The following is a 26,489-nucleotide window of genomic DNA, read 5'->3' as shown; positions in this document are numbered from 1 at the left end:
GTTCTCTGTCAGTTACATAATGATGAGCCTTTTAAGAATGGTTCACCAGGGAACTGTCAGGCATATCAAATAATGACATTTCTCTGAGAATGGGGCTTTGAAAGAGCTCCAATTTTATTTTGACTCTTCCAGTGCTGGCTAGGCTGCTGGGTTTGGTTTGTTTGTTTTTTAAGGTCTCTTAAGATTTCATTTACTTATCTATATTTTTATTTATTTATTTGTTTGTTTGTTTGTTTGTTTATTATTTGACAGAGTGAAAGAGAGAGCAGAAGTAGGGGGAGCAGCAGGCAGAGGGAGGAGGAGAAGCAGGTTCCCCACTGAGCAGGGAGCCAAATGCAGGGCTCAATCCCAGGACCCTTGGATCATGACCTGACCAAAGGCAACCGCTTAATTCACTGAGCCACTCAGGTGCCCCTAAGCTGCTGGTTTTCACCACGATTGCAGGCTCTTGTTTTCAAGTCTACCATGGAGCTGGGGAAAGGGGGAGTGGCATTAGAGAAAATCAACATGCCATAAAGCTTAGTATTCTTATGGAGATTCACCTGAGTGTTTTTAAAAATGTTCCCCCAGGGCGCCTAGGTGGCTCAGTGGGTTAAAGCCTCCACCTTTGGCTCAGGTCTTGATCCCAGGGTCCTGGGATCTCTTGAGAGAGCTGGACTAAAAGAGATCCAGGATCCTGGGGTCCTCCGCATTGGGTTCTCTGTTTAGTGGGGAGCCTGCTTTCCCCTCTCTGCCTGCCCCTCTTCCTACTTGTGATTTCTGTCTGTCAAATAAATAAATAAAATCTTTAAAAAAAAATGTTCCCCCAGATTGTTGTAGACTATTTGCCAGATGTTGTTATTCCATCACTCCTGATGACAGCACTCTCACTCTCCTCATTTTCAGATTACTTTGAAATATATTAAATTGTTTAGAAAAATAATAACAATAGTATACTGTAAGGTTTACAATATATTCAGAAGTGTATGGATATATGTTTCACATCACATGTGAAACAGCATACCATTAATTGAGGGTAGATTGTGGTTAATTTAAAGATGCATATTGTAGATCCTAGAGCAACCACTAAAAAACAAGAAAAAGAAATAATTCAACAGAAGAGAGAAAAGAAAATACTATAAAATACCCAGTTAATAAAAAGATAGTATGAAAAAAGAGAAAAGGCCCAAAGAACAAATAAGACAAAATCAAAAACAAGGTAGCACATTACACTACAACAATCTATGCGTGCATATCTATCTACCTGTCTCTTTTTTTTGGGGGGGGGGGGGTCTACCTATCTCTTACTCTTTATCTGTTTTCCCTACCAGATTATAAACTTACTAAATTTCATCATAAACAGAAACAAACCAAAGTTAATTGCTGCGATGAATACACTGTTAATTCTAACATCTCTATTCTGGAATTTGCAATAATTTATAAAAATTTTTCATTAATATCTAGGACAATATGAAAAAATATAAAACTCACCTATCTTCATAACAATAAATCCGAGATTTTAGTGCTAAGTTATTTTATAAACTTCTTTGTACAATTTCATCTTACAATTAAGGAAAATAAGAGTCAAAGTAATTAATTGACTAATTAATCAAGAATCACATGGCCAGTTAGCAGTAGAGCCACAGTAAAATTCTTATTTCATAACTTTTAGTCCAGCTCTCTCAAGAGAAAAAAATTTCCATGTAACACCAACAATATATACAACTATATAAATAATGTGCTCATTTCAAATTATTCTTATCCAGCAGATCTAGCAAGATCTCTATTTAGAAACATTTTAAGTTAAATTGTATACCTATTTGAAAATAATAAAACTTAAAATATATATATACTGTTGAATTTAGAGTTTCAACTAATCCAAATTCTCATCAGTTATCACTGACGTACACTACACTCAAAGGAAAATTTAAAATATTGTGACTAAACTCACTTACAGCGCTGACTACCAGGTTCAGAGAATACAGTCTTTCACAAATCAATGACTAAACCATTCATACTTATGTAAAAAAGGATAACAAAAAAATTAAGAAATCTGTGTATAGTATTACCTGTAGCTCCCAGTGGATGTCCCTTTGAAATCAACCCGCCACTAGGATTTATGACCCACTTTCCTCCATAAGTATTATCTCCTCTATCAACCAGTTTTCCACCTTGTCCTAGAGAAGGAAAAATAATATTCATGAAGGTTAAAAGTAACACTGGACCAGGGGCACCTGGGTGGCTCAGTTAAGCATCTGACTCTTGTTCTTAGCTCAGATCTTAATCTCAGGGTTGTGAATTCAAGCCCCACACTGGGCTCTACACTGGGCGTGGAGCCTACTTAACACACACACACACACACACACACACACACACACGACCAAATGGTATGTTTTGGTTTTTTAATTTCAAAATAGCCAAGATTTTCTTATAGCAAACATTTCTTAACAGCTCCAACATTAAATTGATATAAGCACTTCTAAAAGTTACATAATAGGGGCACCTGAGTGGTTCAGTGGGTTAAGCAACCAAATCTTAATTTCAGCTCACATCATGATCCCAAGGTTATGAGATTGAGCCAGCAACAGGCTCCACACTGGGTATGGAGGCTGCTTAAGAGTCTCCCTTTCCCTCTTCCCCAGCCCCTCTCCCTTTGCTCATGCTCTCTCTCTAAAAAAGAAAAAAGTTACATAATAAATATTGAGTAATAAAGGTTTATATTTTCAGAAAATTTCATGTGTGGGGCGCCTGGATGGCTCAGTGGGTTAAGCCTCTGCTTTAGGCTCAGGTGATGATTCCAGGGTCCTGGGATTGACTCTCGCGTTGGACTTTCTGCTCAGTTGGGAGCCTGCTTTCTCCTCTCTCTCTGCCTGCTGCTCTGCCTACTTGTGATCTCTCTGTCAAATAAATAAATAAAATCTTTAAAAAAAAAAAAAGAAAATTTCATGTGTGAAAGAGAACTCTTATTACTTCCTAAGAACTCTCTGTCTTCCAAAATTGCTACAACTATAACAGAGATTCAGATACCTAAAGAATGAAACTAAATACAATACTATAACTAAAATAATCATATCAGCTTTAAAACTCTGTAATATTGCCCAATATATTAATTTCCTTTTTCTTTTTTTTTTAACTTTTTTTTTTAAGATTTTATTTATTTATTTGACAGACAGAAATCACAAGCAGGTAGAGAGGCAGGCAGGCAGAGAGAGAGAGAGAAGAGGAAGCAGGCTCCCTGCTGAACAGAGAGCCCGATGTGGAACTCGATCCCAGGACCCTGAGATCACAACCTGAGCCGAAGGCAGAGGCTTAACCCTCTGAGCCACCCAGGCGCCCCTAATTTCCTTTTTCTTTAAGATTTTATTTATTTCCTTGAGAGATAGAGAGAAACAGAGAGAAAGAGCACAAGGGGCAGAGGGGCAGAGGGAGAAGCAGACTCAGATACCCCACTGAGCAGGGAGCCCTACAGATGTGCAGGGGAGCAGGGGGAGGTTTCAATCCTAGGACCCTGGGATCATGACCTAAGCCAAAGGCAGATGCTTAATGGACTGAGCCACCTAGGTGCCCCCATTTCCACTTTCTTTTTTTAAGATTTTATTTATTTATTTCACAGACAGAGATCACAAGTCAGACAGAGATCACAAGTAGGCAGAGAGTCAGGTGGGGGGCGGGGGGGAGGGGGGTGGTGTGGGGGGACAGGGGTGGAGGGGAAGCAGGCCCCCCACCAAGCAGAGAGCCCAATGAGGGGCTCGATCCCAGGGCACTGGGACCATGACCTGAGAGGAAGGCAGAGGCTTTAACCCACTGAGCCACCCAGGCGCCCCCCACCATTTCAATTTTCAATTGTACTGTTATATGCTATATAAACATTCCTAGTAAACTAAACGGAGGGGAGAGGGGAAGGGCGGGGGTCATGAAATGAAGGGAAGTGTCTGAAAATACTGTTCAGCCATAAATGTAAGCTTAAAAGAAAATGAAAATTATACACTGGGTGATTTCAACATTCCTATGAATTCTCTGGTGATTCTTCCAGGTGGTTAAGAAGTAAATTAAAATGCATGCATTGCATAAAATATTCTTCTCTCCATACAGTGAAATGGAATCTCCAAAGAAAGATGATAAAGGTGGTTGTGGTGCTGTTAGAGGTGGCTAGTAACTTCTAAGTACACACTCAGTGTCAGGCCTTGTTCTAATTATTTTCCATATATTTATATAATTTAATCCTCAACCCTGAGAAGTAGGTATTATCATTCCCATTTTATAGATAAGTAACGAGTCCAAGGCAACAGCAGTGGATTGATCTAGGATTAATTACCAGGCAGCCTGCCTCCACAGCCTATGTTCTTAATCAAATATTTTACTGCCTTTAAAAACAAGAAGTTCTCCATTCATAAACTAAAGCACACTAATCACAGAATTTTTTGTGAATGATACTTCTTGTTATTTTGTGGGTTTTTTTTTTTTAAGATTTTATTTATTTGACAGAGAGAGAGAGAGAGCAAGAGCAGGAACACGAGCGGCGGGAGTGGGAGAGGGAGAAGCAGGCTTCCTGCCAAGCAGGGAGCCAGATGTGGGACTTGATCCCAGGACCCTGGGATCATGACCTGAGCTGAAAGCAGACACTTAACCACTGAGCCACCCAGGTGCCCTAAAGATTTTATTTTTAAGTAGCCTCTCTACACCCTATGTAGGGCTCAAACTCACAAACCCATGATCAAGGGTCACACGCTCCTCTGACTGAGCCAGCCAGGCGTCCCTATGACTATCACTTCTAATTTTACTTTAAATCTAGGTTGTAGGTTAAAAACTATCGTGGGATGCCTTCGGCTCAGATTATGATCCCAGGGTCCTGGGAGCAAGCCCCGAATTGGGCTCTCTGCTCAGCAGGGAGCCTGCTTCCTCCTCTCTCTCTGCCTGCCTCTCTGCCTACTTGTGATCTCTGTCTGTCAAATAAATAAAATAAATAAATAAATAATGAGAAATAAAATATTTAAATAATCCAAAAGAAAGCAGGAGAGGGAGAATAGAAGAACAGGTTCAAGAAGAGAAGACAACAAATAACAGATAATAGTCAACCCAAGTCATAGTTTATCAATAATTACATTAAATGTTAATGATCTAAATAACACTGTCAAATAAATATAAAGCAAATTACACATGCACTTTGAAATTTTTCAAACATATATTTTGTTTAATGTATTATTTTATTTAACACTATATCCAAACCATTTTCAACATGTAAACAGTGAAAAAATTATAAAATACCTTAATTCTATTTTTCATATTAAGTATTCAAAACCCAATATGTATTTCATATAGCACATCTCAATTTGGACTAGCCTCCTTTGAAGGATTCAGTGATCACATATAGTTGATAGCTAATATATTAGCACAGGTTCAAAGACTCCAGTTAAAAGGCAGAAATTAACAAAGGATAGAAAACAATACAGTACTCCTTACAAAAGACACACCTTATGCAGGTAGATAAATAACATATACAGGTTAAGAGCAAAGGAACAGAAAAGAATATATCATGCAAACAGTAAGCAGAAGAAGATTGGAGTGGCTATTTTATTTATTTATTTATTTATTTATTTATTTGAGAGAGAGTGTTTTAATAATATTAATGAAAAATAACAACCGTTTTGGAAATGAAAAGAAAAAAATCCTGCAGATCTCAACAACCAGTTTTTCCATTTTCCTTTCTACAAGTCTTTATTCAAACACAATATGAAATATTTGGAAGTGAAAGACCCCTGCCCTGGAAAGTCCCCTCCCCTGGAAGATAGATAGGATAACTAACCGCTTGTTTGCTTTTCTGTGAACCGCTGGCTTTTAGGCGTAGATTAGGTTATTAATTGCGTGATTAATTGCTCTTTTGCCCTTCTGTAACTGTTTGGCTTATAGAAATAATAGAAGACGCCATGATGGCATTCCTACCTTCCCCCTTCTTGTTCCCCCTCCCTGCCTCTCTCCTCCCACGCACGGGCCCTCAGAACCAATCAGCTTGTTCCCCCTTCCCGCCTCTCTCTTCCGCGCGAGCGGGTCCCCAAAGCCAATCAGCAAACTCCACATATGCCTTTTTCAAAAGTTCTAACTGTCAACCAATCAGTTGCGTCCCACCCAAAACTTGTTTGCACCTGTCTATAAAAATCCTGCACCACCCCAGCCAGGTGTGCTCAGCTAGCAGGAGCTGCTGACCACCCGCAGGCGCGCGCTGACCACCCGCAGGCGCCTGCGTAACAATAAAGAACCTCTTGCTGATTGCATCCAGTGGCAGTGTTGGATTCTTGGGTAAGGGGATCCGCGGGTCTTTCATTTGGAGGTCCCACCGAGATCATCGGACTCCTGCCCATGGATCCAACTGACTCCCACCGGGAGGTAAGCTGGCCAGCATTCTTGTCTCCTGTTTCGTGCTCTTGTTTGTCTCTCGTCTTGTGAGGCCTCTGTTCTGCCTGTTCTGCGGGTAGCAGAATAGGACTGTACAACAGCGCGCGTTGTTGCTCTGTATTCTGTAGGCAGCTTGAGAAGGAGTTGACGAACTCGGACTTCTCCCCTGCCACCCTGGGGGACGCCCCAGGGATCTGTCCGCCACAGAGGAGCCTTTTGGTTCCCCTGGGCTGGTTCTGTCCGCCGCAGAGGAGCCTTTTGGTTCCCCTGGGCTGGTTCTGTCCGCCGCAGAGGAGCCTTTTGGTTCCCCTGGGCTGGTTCTGTCCGCCGCAGAGGAGCCTTTTGGTTCCCCTGGGCTGGTTCTGTCCGCCACAGGGAGACCTCGTGGTTCCCCTGGGCTGGTTCTGTCCGCCAAAGGGAGACCTCGTGGTTCCCCTAGGCCGGTTGAATTTGTATTTTCGGTTTTGTACCGAAATCGCGCAGCGCCTTCTTGTTAATTGTTTTGTGTGTCTTGCTTATTGTCCTTGGTGTTTTCTTTGACTCCGAATGGAGGCCAACAATGTATGTCTTCATGCATGTCTCCATGTTATGTCTTTAAATGTGGATATATGTTCCTTGTACTGGTCATGAAGGTTACATTCTGTTTAAGGGGACTCTGGCTTTATTTCTCTCTGTTTCTCCTAATAGATGTGGGGGGCTTCTCCCTCACTCAGTTCCCATGTAAATGGCTATGACTGGAGCCAACTGGGGTTGGTCTAACTCGAGACAGAGACCATAAGGAATATTCCCAAGCAGCTGCCGAAACTCTTTGTTTCGGGGAAGTTTCCTTGTGTTCTCTGGCCTGACTTGGACTGCCTAACCCCTCCCCCCTTGCTGGTGGGAAAGCATGGCCTCTGCTCCTCTGTTGGGGCTTATGAGCTCTGAAACCGGGAATCTTTTCTCTGCCTCCTGGCAGCACTTTGTTTCCTCTGTTTTCCCCTTCTCTTTCTGTACCGTACCAACGTGTGTGCAGCCTGCATGACTGGCCTCTAGATCATGCACCACGGCTCCTTCTCTTTTCACTGTCAAGGAGCAAGAAGAGCCCCCCCCCTGGACCTAACACCCCCACTCCAGATCTTCCCACGCATGTCTCAGGTAAACATTCAAAGTGGAGTGGGCCCAGGTGGAACGTAAATCACTATTGGAACTAAGTTAAGTTTGTTGGTTTAATTAAGACCTGTCTTTTAAGTTAGCAGTAAATGTGAAACTTCAAAATTTACTGAAGGTCAAATAAGCTTGTGTTACTTGTTAAAATTTGTTAGCAAAGAAATGACAAAACTGATGGTTAATTGTCTGTCTCAAAGTTCTAATGGGTAATTGCTGAAGTAGCTTTCAAAGTCTTTGGTAACCTGAAAGTTTTAAAGTTTTGCTTGGATGACAAATGGAATTGAATTGTGGACATCTAGGTCTTAACCAAACAGGATAAAATGCTAAGTCATAAATTACTGAATGTAGGTTTGTGCTTTTGACTTCTTACTGCAAAGAAACTAAGAGTATTTAAATCTGCTGGTAAGCTTGTTTTCCACTTAACTGATTCATAAATTTGCCACCTGAAGAATTCTGTTGTAACAGTTCACAATTGGTTAATAACTAAAGGTGTTTCTAAGAATACAAAGTTCTGCTTAGTGTAACTAAGATTCATGGAAATAAAAGGAAACTCTGTATGTAGGAAAATAGGAGATATGTAGGAAAGATTTAAGGAATGGGAATACATTTTGTTGAAGGTAAAGAAAGATAATTTTGTCCTAAATGAAATGGTTGTTTAGAAGGAAGTGGCTTGGGACAAAACCTGAATGCAAAGGAAAGTTGTAGAAGGTTTGTGAAGGGAAATCTTCAGAAAAGGAATTTTATCTATGGTCAAGAATGGATTAAGATTGAAATGAATGGGTTTTAAAGGTACATTGGTACAAGACTGAAATTCTCTGTTCAAAAGGACAATGTTTTCTTAGATCAATCTATCTGCTGTTAAGAAAATGTAAATGGTTTTTTCTTTGCCTGCCCAGAAAAACGAGTTTCTATGTTCAGTTTTATCAGGTGTTTAACATCCCTAATTATATTTAGGCATGTGCTTTAAAACTTTCTAAGATTTTAGCAAATGTTGACAAGATTTAAGTTGTAAATCTCTTTAACTCAGGCTTTTCCTTGGTATGTGAAGTTGCTCATGAAGTACTACTGAACCAATGATAAACCTTGGGTTACATTTGGGAAAATGCTATAACTATTCTAGAGATTCTACGCACTTCCTAAAGTTTTAACGTTTTGAGAGATCATCGCTTGATACTGTAATTATGGAAAAGTTATGTATCACAGAAATAACCTGATTTCCTTGCAGCTAAATTGTAAACTCCCGTGTCTCTTTAGCTCTAACCGTATCCATTCTGAGTTTTTGTCATTTATAATTGTTTTAATTCTCTTGTAAAATGAGTTTTATCTTCAAGGAGATTCCTATAAAGGACTTTTACAGATATTTGATATGCTTGAAAATCCTAAAACTGAAATGGGTAAGAATTTCCAAAACTGACTAAAGCCGCATTCACCAGAATTAGTAATATGGGACTAAATGAACTAAAAGATGATAATGTTATGTCTCTTAATGTTTTATCTTACTTTGAACATTGCTGGTTCTCTCTAATGTTTGCTCTTCCAGACTAGAGATACTTCCTCCTAGTTATCTGTAACTTATAGAGATGTAAAAGTGCTCATTTGTAAAAGTGCTCAAGGCATTCAAATTTTCTCTCTATCTGAACCCTCTGAAACCAAAAGGTCTTAGTAAGTATTCTTTCTTCCATGGCAATCAGTCATTTGCATAAGTTCAATAAGAATCTGTTCTCCTTGTAACAGGAAAGAATTGGAAACTGGTTATTTTACCAAGGCTTTGACTGGGATGTCATATTTGAAAAGACTCAGATATGACCAGACAGCTTTAAGGAACTAAGGTTGACTTTATGAAACCTGGAGCCATAAAGCCCCTTGGGACTGTTGGCCTGATACCTTGCTTACAGAGTTCCCAGCAGCCCCACCAGGTGAGTAAAGAATGTCACTCCTTGGTAGGTGCAGTCTCGGGAAGAGGAATTCGCCCAAAGGCATTGCAGGCATGCCTGATGGCAAGTACAGGGCTTGGCTTCTGGCCCGGAGAGGCTACTAAAAGTTCAACCTAGAGATTCCTTATACAAAGTTCCAGCAAAGCAGATTCTAAAAGATCTATTGATCACAGTCACTGTTCTTGCTGAGCTTATGTAAATAATTAGGCCAAGTTTGTTAAAACTGGACTTGTTTCACAAGTGAATTAGTCCTGATTTGGCTATCTCTGGAAATGAGGGTTATTTTAGAGAGAAAAATTGTTTTAGTAACACACCTTTATGAATGTTAAATTCTAGATTTGATTGTCTTTAAATGTTTACCTAAGCTAAACAATTTGAGATAAACTTCAGAGAAGTTGTACAATCGCTTCTTTAGTCAATCTTACTGTTCTGTGGGGATATTAGCAGAGCCCACAGCACATGATTAAACAACTGGAAAATGGGATTGATTCCCCTACAATTGTATAACTTAACTAACACCTTATGTGTGGCTGGGATAATGAAATTGCCTAAAAACCACCATACTGCCCTCCATAGGATTAACTATGGACTTGTGGAAATAATGGATGACCCCACTTTCTTTATGAATGGATTGAATGCTCCATGAGGGACTCCCCTTATCTTTTGACAAGTTTTCTCACTTGCCAGTGATCCTTTGTAATCAGGATATTGTTAAGGCTGGACCACTCAAAGGTCTTCTTATTGGTTTCACCCCTTAGTCATATTTATCCTAGAGGCCACCTCTGTTGAGGTGCAATTGCAAACAGATGCTTTAGCTAAGCATAGAACAGCCCTCCTCATAAAAAGAGCCTCAAAGCTCACTAGAAAACAGTCCTTGACTGTAATGACTTCACATCAGGTCCAGATTTGTCTTAGAAGCCAAAGGCCACCAATGGATGATGGAGGCCGACTTATTAAATACTGGGCTATACTTATAGATATGCCAGAATTAATACTTAAAAGTTGTCAGACTTTAAACCTAGTTACCTGTATGCCCGAACCTAACCACTGTACTTCTTTCTCTATAGAGCAAAAATGTTCAAAAGTTATTGATCTTGCTTACTCTATTTGTCCAGATTTAAGATGCCCCTGTTAAAAATATGAATGACAGTTGGTTTTCTGATGACAGTAGTTTTCATAGAAAAAAATAAGAAAAGCTAGGTGTGCCATAGTGCTCACTAGCACTTTGCAATTGCCAAAGTCTAAGAATTAACATTTATACTGACTCCAAATATGCTTTCCTGGTACTACATGCCCATGGAGCTATTTGGAAGGAAAGGGGATTGCTATCAAGCCATAACTCCCCAATCCAATATGGGCCTAAGTTCCAAAACCCTCCTCATCGCTATACTAAGGATGGCATATATCAAATCTGGGATATACATCTGTGACTTACACCCATGATTGGACAGCTCAGTCAAAAGGCAGTTTTATGCTGGGAACAAAAGAATCATACGAGTAATACTTGGGCAAATAACACACAGTATCGAGGATGGCTATCATTAGAAATGTGTTCCCAAATAATAGTACTCCAGGCTACTGACTGGTTTGCTACTGATTGGGCAAGGTGACCTGGCATCAGATGGCCAGCTCCAAACGGAACCCACTGGATATGTGGAACCAACCTGCGGCCCTGGCTTCCTCCCGGGTGGATAGGTCGCTGTACTTTAGGATTTGCCTGGATTCATGGGCGCATTACTAAAACCATCACAACTCCAGCTAATCTCCCCAACTTGAAACAAAGATGGACACAATCTGTTTTTAGATGAGCTACCTAGATGATCTCCGGCTAGCTGAAGCAGTCTCAGCTTGCTACTTCTCCACCATCTTGACTCCTCCCCACAATCTGTTTTTAAATGGTGTGATCACTTAGCATCCATCTTTGTTCCATCTGCGGGACTAGAGAATGTCATGTGGCATGTAGAAGCCCTTAATAAATATACTACAAAGGCACTCAATGATTCACTAAATGGCATCTCCCTACTTAATACCGAAGTGTCACAGACACGCAGGGAAGTCCTACAAAATAGGATGGCTTTAGATGTCCTTACAGCAGCCCAGGGTGGCACATGTGCAATTATCAAGACAGAATGTTGCGTATACATCCCAGACTATCACAAAAATGTCACAGGAATAATAAAGGATATGAACACCCAGATTAAGGCCCTACAAGATCCTTCTCTCTCAGTAAATGGTTAAGTTCCTAATTTGAAGGAGGACTATGGCCGAATCTTTTTCGGGCTTTTCATTCTTATCGCCTTATTAATCTTAATATGTTACTTTGTTCCATGTTTCTCTACTTGGTGCCGAGACTCCATTGCTAAAAGGACTTCGCCACGACAGACGATCCTTGTCGCGCGCAAGGACGCCTCTTCACTGTCAGCGCTGGATTCAGCTGCCTCCACCTTTGTAACTCCCTTATGTTCCTACCCTGATCAATATTGACCCAAGCAGGCAGGGACAGCTCTACGCCCCTATTCAGCACGAAGAAGTTACAGAAGATGAGACCTTCCACCTTCAACCCCCTTAAAGATTTCAGGGTCAAGATTGTTCAGGGGGAAATGAAGGAGCAGGAGGCTGGTTGAGGATGGAGAAGGGGCTAATGCCTTGCACCCCTCTCCACCCTTCTCCACCGCGAAAACTGGTTCAACAGATTGCCTTGGCTTACTACTTTGTTGTCATCTATAACGGGCCCTCTCATCATTCTGTTATTAATTCTAACTTATGGTCCTTGTGTCTTAAACAGGCTAGTACAGTTCATTAAAGATCGCCTGTCTGTTGTTCAGACTATGGTACTGACACAGCAATACCAACTCCTCAAACAAACAGAGCCCCGGACTAGCTCAATGGAAGGGCAGGACATGCAAGAACAAGACAAATGGATAGAAGATTCTATCCATGATAAAGAAAAAGGGGGGAATGAAAGACCCCTGCCCTGGAAAGTCCCCTCCCCTGGAAGATAGATAGGATAACTAACCGCTTGTTTGCTTTTCTGTGAACCGCTGGCTTTTAGGCGTAGATTAGGTTATTAATTGCGTGATTAATTGCTCTTTTGCCCTTCTGTAACTGTTTGGCTTATAGAAATAATAGAAGACGCCATGATGGCATTCCTACCTTCCCCCTTCTTGTTCCCCCTCCCTGCCTCTCTCCTCCCACGCACGGGCCCTCAGAACCAATCAGCTTGTTCCCCCTTCCCGCCTCTCTCTTCCGCGCGAGCGGGTCCCCAAAGCCAATCAGCAAACTCCACATATGCCTTTTTCAAAAGTTCTAACTGTCAACCAATCAGTTGCGTCCCACCCAAAACTTGTTTGCACCTGTCTATAAAAATCCTGCACCACCCCAGCCAGGTGTGCTCAGCTAGCAGGAGCTGCTGACCACCCGCAGGCGCGCGCTGACCACCCGCAGGCGCCTGCGTAACAATAAAGAACCTCTTGCTGATTGCATCCAGTGGCAGTGTTGGATTCTTGGGTAAGGGGATCCGCGGGTCTTTCAGAAGTACCTATGTAATTTTTATCTCCCCCCTTTTTTTTACTTAGCAATTCGTTCTAAGTACTCCTGACTTACATAATACAGTTTATTTGTATAATCTGTGATCTCAGTGTCAGTATTGTCCAAGACTACATGTTCTAGAAAGTCTAGTATCAAGATAGCTTACATTTCACTTTGCACAGTACAGCAGAGCCAACATGGAGGTAAAGATGATTAGTGAATTCCTCTTTTTAGTGGCAAAAATGAAATTTCCTCAGCGAAATTTACTAAATTAATCTGCATCTCACCAAAGATATTACCTTCTGGACAGAGTCCCAGTGCTTCGTAAGTAAGGAGTTCATTGACAGAAAAGCAATCATGAAGTTCTATAACATCAATATCACTTGGTCTCAGGCCAGATTTCTCATAGCACTTTCTGGCAGCTTCTTTACTCATATCAAAGCCAACCTAAAACCAAAACCACACATAAATAAATTAAGGGCATCAAAACTGGGACTTTTATATAAGATTTATAAAAGATTAATATGGATAACCTTTACAGCTAAAAATTGAGTGCAAATATTGAGATCTCAGTTCATTCTATATCACATAGAAAGTCCAAATAAAAGAATATTCAGGATGGAGAATGTACATATAAAATTCTGTACTACAAAGAACAGAATTTTATTTTTTTTTTAATTTTTAAAAGATTTTATTTATCCATTTGACAGACAGAGATCACAAGTAGGCAGAGAGGCAGGCAGAGAGAGAGAGGGGAGGAAGCAGGCTCCCTGCTGAGCAGAGAGCCCCATGCCGGGCTGGATGCCAGGACCCTGGGAACATGACCTGAGCCGAAAGCAGAGGCTTTAACCCACTGTGCCACTCAGGCACCCAAGAACAGAATTTTAAATAATATATATAAAAAGGACTTACAATTCCTCAGGCCATGTCTTGTGCATTTATAAAAACTCTTTCAACCCACAATATGTTGTTGTGGTAAATACGTGGGAAAAGAGATTGATCAAGAGATCATTATGACTCAGATACACTAAAAACTATGAGGAATTTCTATCTGGAAATAAACCAATCTCCACTTAAAAAACCCTTGCTCTTAAAACCCCTTTGATCTCAGATAATAGCAAGTTAACTTTTCTCCAAGGAAAAAAAATGTGATGTAAATACTATAATCAGAAAATCTGAGACATACAGCCACATCCCAGCTTTGTCATTTTAGGCAAGTTAGAGAGACATTTTCAAATTCAAAGCATTCTTGTAGTATCATTTGTAAACTCTAATTACCTTATGATTGTTATATATGTGTGCATATATGCACCTTTGCATTTCTTTAATATATATGTGTGTATCTTCAAATATTCAACTAACTCTAGGTCTGAATTCTCAATTTTTTAACTTCTTCCATATACACTCAATCTTTTATCAGCATTTTTAAAGTGCTAAGCATCAAGAAAGATCTCTGAAAATATCCTTGTTTTTCCCTTAACTGTGTAACAAAGGACCTCTGGGCATATTCAGTCAATTCAGACAGAAAAAGCCCACCAAAATAGCATGTTTTAGTAAGTTAAAAATGCATTCATGGCTCTATTACAAGAAGCATATGTTCTCCTTTTTTTCCCCCTTAACAGATTCTTAAGGGTGGGTTATAATATTAAATTTTCTAGATTGATTTTTTTTTTCAAGTAAATAACTTCTAGAGTGAATAACAACATGAGGTCACCTTGAAATTTTCAAACAGAAATTTCTCAACTGATAAATAAAACATAATCTCAGACATACCCTATATGTTGGCTAATTGAACTTCATTTTAAAAAATCTCATACATACCATTTTTTTAAAAAAATTTTATTTATTTATTTGACAGAGAGACATCACAAGTAGATGGAGAGGCAGGCAGAGAGAAAGAGAGGGAAGCAGGCTCCCTGCTGAGCAGAGAGCCCGACGCGGGACTCGATCCCAGGACCCTGAGACCATGACCCGAGCCGAAGGCAGCGGCTTAACCCACTGAGCCACCCAGGCGCCCCTCATACATACCATTTTAATAATGCTGTTCTCTTTAAATGAGCTTGGCAAATCAGTTACCATCTCTTGTGCCAAAATTTCCACAGCTTTGGATTCCAGGCCATGCTTCCGTACAAACCGTTCACTAGCCAAAATTGCCGCTGCAGCACCATCGGAAGTGGGACTAAGAGAAGGTAAAAACAATTATTTACACCCAGTCCACCTCTATTCTAGGATTACAGACTAGTTCTTTCTATGTGGAAAGAAAAACTAAGGATGCTTGCTAGTCATTGCACTCTCTTCACTGTAAAATCCACAGTTAAAAATTATACATGCTTCCCACTTGAGGACTGAACCTCTATCAAGAACTTAAATGCACAGGAAGAGGGTGCCAAAGCTCAGCTCACTGCTTGGTCTCCACGAGTCTCTCCCCTAAACTTCTTTTGCAAAGAATCCTGGATTAGCCTCTGCAGATGCATAAGGCTTCTTATAGTGACTTCTGAGGAGTCCACAATGTTCTTCCTATCCTAGTATAATAAAAATTCTACTCTAGGCCTAACTAGTCTGGCTTTGCTATCTCCCAAATAACCAGTCATGGAATACTTTTGAAAACTGGGAAAGGATGGAATAAAGAGACCACAAAGTCCAAACCAGAAAGTGGTTTAGTTAAGACTTGGGTGATCTCAAAGAGGAGATCTCCTCTTTTCCTTATAGCAAGCTATGAAAGAAAGTGGCAAACTCAAAAAGCCTTCTCTGAGTTCAGCTGGACTTTATAAATGAACAGACCTTTTTACTGCAACAGATAAAAGCTGGCCCCATTTGTTCACTTGCATCCTAGCCAGTATCTTCCAGGTGACAACTGGGCACAGGCAGGAGCTTTGAAGTACTAATTTCATTTTTGGGGAGACAGATATTAACAAGCAATTTTCAATATGTAGCTGTTACCATTATTAGAGCTATTTTTTTTCTTGTTTTTCTTGTTTTTCATTTTTCTTATTTCACATTTCCTCTAAGTTACTGTAATTGAGTAATGTTTCCTAAGGTAGAAGCATGGAGCAGAGAAAACAAAATGCTTAAGAGAAAAACTCTGGACTCCACTGGCCTCCTGAGCCACATTTACATGAATAAAATATAAGTTTTTAAAAGGAGGTAGAACTCATGAAAAAAGGAAATAAAATACAGAATTTTCCAAGAGAAAAGACAGTCTCTAGATATGAATAGGAAATATGGGTTCTCCCTCCAGAATGAGGACATTAGCAGGAGTGCTACAGAAGCAAACATAAATACAGATTTACCCAGACACAAAGCCTAAGGTTTACCTAAGGTGGTGGGAGGGAGCAATTATTTTTTCCTATTAAATATTAAAATGTGGGGGCGCAGAGGTGGCTCAGTCAGTTCAATATCCGACTCTTGGTTTTGGCTCAGGTCATGACCTCATGGGTCTGGGATCTAGCCCCACATCATTGGGCTCTGCACTCAGCAGGGAGCCTGCTTGAAGATTCTCTTTGCTCCTCCCTTCTCACTCCCACTCTTTCTCTCTCTCTCAAATAAAGAAATAAATCTTTTTAAAAAATAAATAAATGAATAAATAAATATTAAATGAGGTTTTCTTACCAACATTGTAAGACAGTCAAATAATCAAAAACTTCTCGAGATGTCATCACTTCATCCAAACTGTATTCCTGCTGGAACTGGGAATTCCTAAACACAAAATAAGTAGTTACAGAATACTCGAGGTAGCAATTACAATTTTGTTGAAAATATTCTGATCCAGAAGTCAGAGAATAATATGTAAATTTAACAACCAAAAGACAGTCTTTTATGAACAATTTCAACCTTAATATAAATTGTTTGTCCGAACTGAAGTTTTTAATTAAGGCAAGAAATGATCATTACTGTCTTTGTTATGCTAATAGGGTGACTCATAGTGGGCCCTTGTTAAGGGGGAATGCAGGAAGAGGGGCAGCAGGGGGCTGGTCATCAGAAACATCAACCATGTGAATACAGAGTTAGGACTTTTGAACCACTTTGACCCCTGAAAAGAAGGGAGGGGCTGGAGATGGAGTTCAGTTATGTGGCCAATGATTTAATCAAGTGTGCCTGCCTAATAAAGCCCCAGTAAAAACTATGGACACTGAAGCTTGCTGGAGCTACCTGATTGGTGAGTACCTTCATTTATCCAGAGGGTGATGTGTCCTGACTCCATGGGAAGAGGGTGCCAAAGCTCAGCTTTAGGAACTCTCACAGATTTTACCCTATGTGCCTCCTTATTTGCTGTTTCTGAGTTGTGTCCTTCATAATAGTACTGTAATCATAAGTACAACACTTTCCTGAATTCTGGGAATAAGTCTAGTGAATTATCAAACACAAATGATCATGGAAACCCCTGAATTTATAGTCAGTTGTTCGGAACTGCAGGTGGCCTAGAGACCCTACTTGCGGTTAGCTTCTTAAGTGAGGGCAGTCTTGTGGAGGACTAAATCCTTAATTCAGGGGGTCTGCATCAACTCAAGTGATTAGCGACAGAATTGAATTGCAGTACACCTAGCAGGTATGTCAGATCAGTTGGGGGTCAAAATAAAATACCATTTTTTCCCCCTGAAGAATTACTTAATACTAGCTCCTTGGAAGCAAAACAAGAGTGCCTGGGTGGCTCAGTTGGTTAAGCAACTGCCTTCAGCTCAGGTCATGATCTCAGAGTCCTGGGATCGAGCCTCATGTCAGGGAGTCTGCCTCTCCCTCTGCCCCTCTATCCCATTCATGTTCTCTCTCTCACTCTCAAATAAATAAATAAAATATTTTTTAAAATAAAAAAACAAAAATAAAATCAGATGGTTTCAGACCCTGCTCTGACAGAAATAGCAGAAACATTAGACACCACAAAGGAGATTCTAAAAGCAAACTTCAACTGGTATAGAAATTAATGAGCAATTCAAATGTTTAGAAATAAAGCCCATGTAACTTAGAGCTGTATACTAGTATGTGCACCTCTGCTTCTAAAGTTAATGTTGACCACCACCAACTTCCAAAAAAATACCTAATTTATGCCAGATTCTGTGCAAGGCAAGTAGGACAAGGGTATGTCCCATGGGTCCTTACCCTCAAAGAATTCAGTCTGAATCTGTAGCAAACAAATACAATATGATAAATACCATTACAGAAATGTTATACAGGGGAGCACCTGGGTGGCTCAGTCAGTTAAACATGTGACTTTTGGATTTGGCTCAGGTCATGATCTCAGGGTCGTGAGATTCTCTCCCTCTCCCCCAGGCTCACACATGTGAGCCTGTGTGCCCCCCCAAATACATGAATAAATAAAATATTTTTAGAAAAAATGTTACACAGTGTGGCATGGGAGCACACAGAATTGGCAAGAGACCCAGGTACCAAAGGGAGCTTCCTCTGTGGGGTTAGCAAATAAGAGAAAGTAGGAGATAGAGAATTCCTGGCAAAAAGATCAGTACACCAAAGCCTCTTGAGTTAAAGTAGTTCACTGAAGCCAGGCCATGAAGTTTGGGAGGAAATGTGGACTCAAGGTGAAGAAGAGAGAATGAGAGAAATAAACAAAGATCAGATCATAAAAGGCCAGTATATGGTATTTACATTTTATACTAAAAACAGGGGTGCCTGGGTGGCTCAGTCATTAAGCATCTGCCTTTGGCTCAGTCATGATCCCAGGGTCCTAGGATTGAGCCCCACATCAGGCTCCCTACTCAGTGGGAAGCTGGCTTCTCCCTCTCCTGCTGCCCCTGCTTGTGTCTCTCTCTGCCAAATAAATAAATAAAATCTTTAAATATATATATATATGTATATATATGTGTGTGTGTGTATATATATACTAAAAACAATGAAGAACTACCAAAGGATATTAAGCTGGGGTAAGACGATCAGACTTTCAATTATTTTTTTCAAAGATTTTATTTATCTATTTGAGAGAAAAAGCGTATGACAGAGAGCGCAAGTGGAGGAGAGGGCTGAGAGAGAGGGAGAAGCAGACTCCTCGCTAAGCAGAGAACCCGATGTGGGGCTCAATCCCGGGACCCTGGGATCACGACCTGAGCCAAAGGCAGATGCTTAATTGACTGAGTCATCAGGCACCACCACACTTGTATTTAAACAAGAAGCCTAGGATATGGAAAAGCGATGGTAAATGGAATTATCAAAAGCAACTAAACCGAGAGATTATGACAACAATTAAGGCAGGAAATGATAAGGGCCTATAGTAGGGAACTGGAAGTGAAATATGGAGAGAAGAAATGATTTCAAGAGACAGTCACTAGGCTTCTGTTCATCCTCTACTCATCTGCAACTCATATGGGACACTGAGGAAGAAGGCAGAGTTAAGAATGACTTCTAACTGGGGTGCCTGGGTTTCTCAGTCAGTTAAGCATCCAACTCTAATCTCAGCTCAAGTCCTGATCTCTGGGTTGTGAGTTCAAGCCCCACATTGGCTCTACTCCCAGTGCTGGGCTCCACACCTGCACTGGGCTCCACATCCTGCACTGGGCTCCACATGAGGTATGGAGCCTACGTTTAAAAAAAAAGAATAGAAGAAGAATGACTTCTAGTTTTCTATAAATCGGAATATATTGATGTCATTCATGGAGAATACTGAAGGAAAAATAGGGTTGTCCAAATTCTATATGGACATGTTGACTCTGAGGCACTTGTGAAACATCTAAGTAGAGACAACCAGGAGAAAGTTATAACTTTCATACATAAAATTATATACAGGTCTGATGACTCAAGAGGCATGAGCTATCCCTCATTCTACTTATCACAGATTCTCAGATTCACAGATTCTCACTGCCTTTAAATATCTTTATAATTTGTGAGAAAATATTTAAGAATAGTTTTGTAATTCAACCTTCTTAGAAATATGTAACAGGGTATCTATAATGACTGGTCAGCAAGCACAGGATTCTCTTTCTTCCTTAACCAAGCAAAACCTAGTGCAAGAAGTTGGCATCTGAAATTTCTGAGCAAAACCTAGAAGGCTATTCTTCAGTGTTTTAAAGAGTTTTATACGATGAAACTGACATCCAGAAATAACATCTGCCTAGTCAACATAATTGAGTACTTATACTATGCAATAGAAGATTCATGGGGCAAGGAACTTATCTGCCTTGTTCACTGCTGTATCACTAGTAGCTAAAGAAATGTCTTGCACATAGTAGGCTACTGAATAGCTAGCTGTTGAGTGAATGAAATTCCTTTAGAAGAATGCCACAATGAGTGAATATATGATGCCTATTTAGGCACAGTGATAAGTAAGAGAAAGACTAAGAAGATTTGAATCTCAAGGAAAGTTAAGAACTACTCCTTGGGGGCACCTGGGTGGCTCAGTCTATTAAGCATCTGCCTTTGGCTAGGTTCATGATCCCAGAATCCTGGGATCGAGTCCTACATTAGGTTCCCTGCCGGTGGAAAGTCTGCTTCTCCCTCTGACCCTTCCCCCATCATGCTTTCTCTCTCTCACTTTCTTCTCAAATAAATAAATAAAATCCTACTCAAAACAAAACTACTCCTTGGCGCCTCAAAGCCAAGAGACTGCAATGCTGTCAATTCCTCAATATGTTGGTATAGCTCCTTACTATTCAGGAAATCACAAATATTTTTAATGGTTTTCCAAGTTCTAAGGACAAAGAATTCAGTTTTAGACCATTTTTATGGACTTAAGACTACTCATCCAAACTTTACTATTTAGTAACAGCAAAGTTTTATTGAACATATACTATGTTCCAATACCATCATCAAAGAAGAAAGACTTATAAAGAACTAGGTACGATAGTGTGATGTGTTACAATATAAGTATAGAGACAGGGCAACAAAACTCATGAGGAAAAAAAAAATAGGCCCAGGAAGCTTTAAGAAGGCATTAAGAGGGGGCCCCTGGGTGGTATAGTCAGTTGAGTATCCAACTCTTGATTTCAGTTCAGGTTATGATCTCAGAGTCATAGGATCAAGCCCTGCATTGGGCTCTGAGCTCAGCAAGAAGTCTGCTAAAGTTTCTCCCTCTCCCTCCACCCCTCCCTGTACTTGTTTTCCCTCTCTCTCTCTCAAATAAGTAAATAAATCTTTAAAAAAAAAATTAAAAGATGTTAAGAGAAGCAATGACATTTGGATTGGGGATTGATGGGTAAGTAGATATTCACCAAACAAAAGAAAGGCAAAAAGATATTCCAAGGAGAACTAACAGCCTAACTAAAAACACAAAAGTGAGTGCTATATACTATACTTGGGAAAAAACATGTAATCTGGTGAGGCTAGAGATTGGGAATAGCCAGAAAGTGGCAGGATATAAAACTGGCAAAGTAGGGGCACTTTGATGGCTAAGTGGGTTGAGCCTCTGCCTTCAGCTCAGGTCGTGGTCTCAGGGTCCTGGGATCGAGCCCCACATCAGGCTCTCTGCTCAGTGGGGAGCCTGCTTCCCCCTCTCTCTCTGCCTGCCTCTCTGCTTACTTGTGATCTCTCTCTCTCTCTCTCTGTCAAATAAATGAATAATTTTTTAAAAAAAATAGGGGTGCCTGGGTGGCTCAGTGGGTTAAAGCCCCTGCCTTCAGCTCAGGTCATAATCCCAGGGTCGTGGGATGGAGCCTTTCATTTCTGCTCAGCAGGGAGTCTGCTTTCTCCTCTCTCTGCCTGCCTCTGCCTACTTGTGATCTCTGTCTGTCAAATAAATAAAGAAAAAAATCTTAAAAAAAAAATTAGGAGAATCAGGACACCTAACAGTAGTATGAAACATCAGAGATATGTGGTAATAATCCACTTGTGGTATAAAATATTTCTTGTCATGGTTTTATGTTTGGATATATGACAAAATTTGTTTAGTAGTTCAGAAACAATTTACTGAGCACCTATCATGTTCCAAGCTCTATGCTGAGCATTAAGAACAGGAAGAGATGGCTCTGGCCCTCACCAAGTTTACGATCTAGTAGGAGGAAATATAATCATTATTTTACCAATACTTAGAATGATCCTGTGCAAGTTGCTTCCTTTCTGTAAATCTCGTTTTCCTATCTATAAAATGAGAATAAAAATATCTACCTTATAGGGTCCTTGAGAGGATTAAATCAAAATGTATACAAAAATACCTAGCACAGGGGCACCCAGGTGGCTCAGTGGGTTAAAGCCTCTGCCTTCAGCTTGGGTCATGATCTCAGGGTCCTGGGATAGAGCCCTGCATCAGGCTCTCTGCTCAGCAGGGAGCCTGCTTCCTCCTCTCTCTCTGCCTGCCTCTGCCTACTTGTGATCTCTGTCAAATAAATAATTAAAATCTTAAAAAAAAAAAAAAACTAACACAGTGACACACAGTTGGGACTTAGTAAATCTAGCTATTACTCTTTTACTGCCTAGTGGTATTCTTTTATAGAGGTTATAGCTAAGTGGCACTAATTCAATTGCCAGTGAACCAATTTTATTCAGCAACCATTAAATACAGGCTATAAGCCTGGCTTGCACTAAGCACGAGGGATTCAAAGACAAATAATCTGTAATACACAGGATGTAATTCTACTTTCGATCATTTAGGATATAAATAACCGTATTATTCTACCAGAGTAAGTGTTAATGATACTGACATAACTAAAACATTACTAAAGTAATAAAAACAATTTAATAGAAAGTAATTAAAATGGCTACTAATATGCATTTTATGAACATTTTAAGAAAAGTTTTAAGGACTAGTTTAAAATGATCACTGGTTATATTCAACTAAAATTATTTAATAAATTTCATTACTGCAGTTGTAATGTATGACCAATTACATCTTTAACACCAACCATTCACATTCTTTCATAAACTTAAAGGCGCTCTAAACATAAACAGACCCAAAACTAAAACTGTACTCAAGAGTTTACTTGGGTACAAGCCTTTTATATGAAAAACAATACATATTCTAGTTAATACCTTTGAGGTCTTACATTTTCTTTTTAAGTATAAAGTTACACATTACATAGCAGGATATCCCAGATTTTCACTATTTCATATTTCCTAAGTACTTACGGGTTGTTAACTGAATGTTTATGATTTTTCCATCCAATTTTTGCGAACTGTTCAACTGTTGTTCCTGTTGAGAAAACAAACATCTATTAGCAGGTCAATGCCTTCCTATCGCTTATTAACAAACATGGCAATGGTACTCAGTGCCCCGCCAAATATTTCTACCTTTTCCCTGGTATAAATGATCAATTTCAATGACCTTTTCCCTGGTATAAATGAACAACTTCAACACTGATCCCTCACATAAAAATTATTATTGAATCCACTAATAAGCATATGACATGAAAACAGTTCAAACTGGCCAATTCTACCTAGTATAACTAGAGTCCAATTTTAAAAACCAGAAAATATAGCCTGAGATTAACAGTGGATGTAAGGCAGAAAAGCACTGCCAGAAATCTTTCAAGAAATATACCAAAGCTACCCAATACCCATAGATTAAATGAATTTTACAACTCACAGCCTCTAGGACCTGATCCTTCTCCTTCCTTATGATAAAGCAAAAGGGTCTTCAGAAAAGTTACAGCTTAACAAGAAATATTTGTTTTTAAATTCCTTAACAGAGGGCTTAAAGATTAGTGTCAAAAAAACAAAAGCATACATTAAGAAAGTAAAATATGAAAAAAAATAACTACTTTTTAAAAAAGATATTTTATTTATTCATTTGAGAGAGAAAGAGAGCACGAGCAAGAGAGCAAGAGTATGAGCAAGGAAGAGGGAGAAGGAAAAGCAGACCTACCCAGGGTTCATCCCAAGACCTCAGGATCATGACCTGAGCTGAAGGCAGATGCTTACCATGAGCCAACCAAGTGCTCCCCCAACACATTTTTTTTTTTCTACTTTCAAAAAGATAAAGCAGCATATGATAGATTTTGAATCCCACTTCAGGGCCAGAAAGGCCAAGGTAGGAGAAAGTCCACTGTAGGAGCTGATAAAGTTATGTTAATGTATGGCACAGGAAAATGAAGAGTCCCCATTTCTGCTTCATCTCTATCTTCTCTGGCAGGAGGATGATATTCAGAGCAGAAATAACATACATACAACTCAGCAAATCTTGAAGAAAGTAGAGTCCATACTAGTGATCTCATACCCATAAGAGTGATGATCAGGAGGAAGCCAATATGGATTTAGTAAGAATAAGCCATAGCAGAGTTATGTCTTGTTTTAATTGGTTTGACTAGTAGATCAGATGAAACACAGTATCTGTATATCAGTAAAACAATTAAAATTTTTAGGACATCTTTTGGGACAAGGTAAGGAAATACTACGGTGTGGATTTTGGTTTTTCTTTTGTTTGGGGGGAGCAAACTTTGATGTCACTAAAAAAATGAGGGGGGACACCCAGGTGGCTCAGTTGATTAAGCTTCTGGCTTCAACTCAGGTCATGCTCAGGTCATGATCCCAGGGTCATGACCCTGCTCAGCAGGGAGCCTGGTTTCCCTTTGCTTGCTCCACCCCCTGCTTGTGCTCTCTCTCTCTCTGACAAATAAATAAATAAAATCTTTAAAAAATAATAAAATTTTAAATAAAAATTTTAAAATGAGGGTCCTTTTGTCTAATAAGTTTAGATAATACTGGGTTAAACAAAGTTAAACATATTTCTTTATAGCAAGACATTCAGAGCCTTTACTATTATTACATGTATATTATGACTGTTTAAAAAGGGATTGACGGAAGACACCTGGGTGGCTCAGTTTGTTAAGCATCTGTCCTCGGCTCAGGTCATGATCCCAGAGTCCTGGGATCAAGTCCCACATCAGCCTCCTTGCTCAGCGGAGAGCCTGCTTCTCCCTTTCCTTCTGCCTGCTGCTCCCCATGCTTATGTGTTCTCTCTCTCTCTCTGACAAACAAAATCTTTTAAAAAATAAATAAAAATAAAAATAGAAAGTGGTTAAAAGATGATGCATCTCCCAACTTATCTGACCCATGTCACAGAGAATGTTATAAGGTTAACATCCCACAGAACACACTTGTGAAACCACCAGCATTGACTAATGTGCTGTAACCTGGAGAAAAGTCTCTAGTACTCTCCAGTAACCTGGAGAAAAGTCTCTAGTGCTAACCTCTAGCCTCATCCATGCTCTGGCTAGTATATCTACCAAAAATTGGATCAGAAAATTAAAGGTATGCTCATCACACCTGAACCTGGGAAGGACTGCTAGAATGTTGAATCCAAATAGATTTCAACAAGGTTTATTAATGGGTTGGAGAGGAATGTAATTAGTTAAAGGACCCAATTCTATTTCTAGAACTCCAAAACAACCTGGGAAAAGGAAGAGCAACTATGAGAAAGGCTCTTGAGGTTCTATTTGACTACAAGCTCAATATGATTTAACAGTGTGTTGCAACTACCAGAAAAGCTTACAGTATCCTTAATGAGACCGGTTATCATGAAACAAGAAAAATGAGAAACAGTTAAAGAGAAGAGAAGTTAAGCACAACATCTCGCTGGCTCAAATATTTGAAGAGCTATAAGGTGAAAGAGGCTCCCGTCTTACGAGCCTCAGGAGACAGAAACAGGAGCATGGATGGAAACTACAGGGAGAGAGATCTGATTTCAACAATTGGAATCACCCAAAAAATGGAATGAGTGGCCTCTGTTGGTGACAAGTTTCTTGTCACAAGAAGTACAAATGCTCTGTTGCCACATATTAGAAGATTTACAAGTAATTCATGCATGGATTGGTAGGAAGAGGGGCAACTGAACTGTACAAAAGCACTTGGCATAGTGTCTGATATAAGAGATATTCAATAAGTGTTGATGTCTTTTCTTTTTTTCCTTACCCTGGAATCTAATTAATCTATATCCAATTAATCTATAACCCTTTAAAAAATATTCTGCCAGTGACTTACCATATCTTTATTAAACCTATGTACTAATGATGGGCTTGGTGACCACTGATCCTGAACTGCTAATTCAGATGTTTGGCTATTCAAAGGATACTCCTAGTATAAAAATAGTTCAACCTTCTTGAATCAAATTTTGAAGCCACAAAATACTGCTGATTTAACAGCAGAATGTGAGCTACTACAAACATTTGTATCCATTCATGTTTAGTATACATTCACAAAGAACAATTTCAAATGACAATTTCAGAGCCCATAATACTTTACAGTTTATTAAAAATCTACTGGATGAAGAATAACATTTCAACTAAAGTACGGTACATTTATAACTCAAAGTTTGGGCTAGAAAATTATCCAAGTGTTCTGAACAATATAAAACTTGAGGAAAGATATAAGCTTATAAACACACCAGGCACATGATTTCCAGGTAGCTGAGGACAATGAAGGCTGCCTAAATCTCTTCTCTCTCCATATCCTCCAAAAACAACATAGAATGACAAGAACTGCACAAAACCATACCTTCCACAAAACTAGACAAGAGACTACTCATGCTCACTCTTTCTCTGGCTCTCAAAAATAAATAAAATTTTTAAAAATAAAATAAAATAAATAAAACCATCACTGGGAAGAGAAAGACTCCCCCACGAATGTAAAAAGAGTGAACTACAG

General features: G+C 39.7%; 1 protein-coding gene and 1 long non-coding RNA gene across 6 annotated transcripts in view; one reads left to right on the top strand and one right to left on the bottom strand.

Annotated features, from left to right (window-relative positions):
* The window catches only part of SCP2 (sterol carrier protein 2), a 120,697-nt gene that overhangs the window by 41,500 nt on the left and 52,708 nt on the right, over nucleotides 1-26,489 (bottom strand). For all 5 annotated transcript variants that reach the window (XM_082688454.1, XM_082688455.1, XM_082688453.1 and 2 more), the window contains exons 5-9: nucleotides 22,977-23,040; nucleotides 16,587-16,673; nucleotides 15,006-15,156; nucleotides 13,277-13,424; nucleotides 2,049-2,156 (exon numbers count right to left, since the gene is read on the bottom strand). In XM_082688454.1, coding sequence (XP_082544580.1) covers nucleotides 2,049-2,156; nucleotides 13,277-13,424; nucleotides 15,006-15,156; nucleotides 16,587-16,673; nucleotides 22,977-23,040 — 558 coding nt within the window. The remainder of the gene's footprint in view (nucleotides 1-2,048; nucleotides 2,157-13,276; nucleotides 13,425-15,005; nucleotides 15,157-16,586; nucleotides 16,674-22,976; nucleotides 23,041-26,489) is intronic.
* On the top strand, nucleotides 6,105-12,628 carry LOC309843151. The gene is made up of 3 exons (XR_014299970.1): nucleotides 6,105-6,360; nucleotides 7,439-7,503; nucleotides 12,275-12,628. It is a non-coding gene; the product is annotated as an uncharacterized lncRNA (long non-coding RNA).

Source organism: Mustela nivalis (genome assembly GCF_964662115.1).
Source record: "Mustela nivalis genome assembly, chromosome: 10".
Classification (NCBI taxonomy): domain Eukaryota; kingdom Metazoa; phylum Chordata; class Mammalia; order Carnivora; family Mustelidae; genus Mustela; species Mustela nivalis.
Note: the sequence above shows the minus strand (reverse complement) of the source record. Positions and strands in the feature narration are given on the sequence as shown.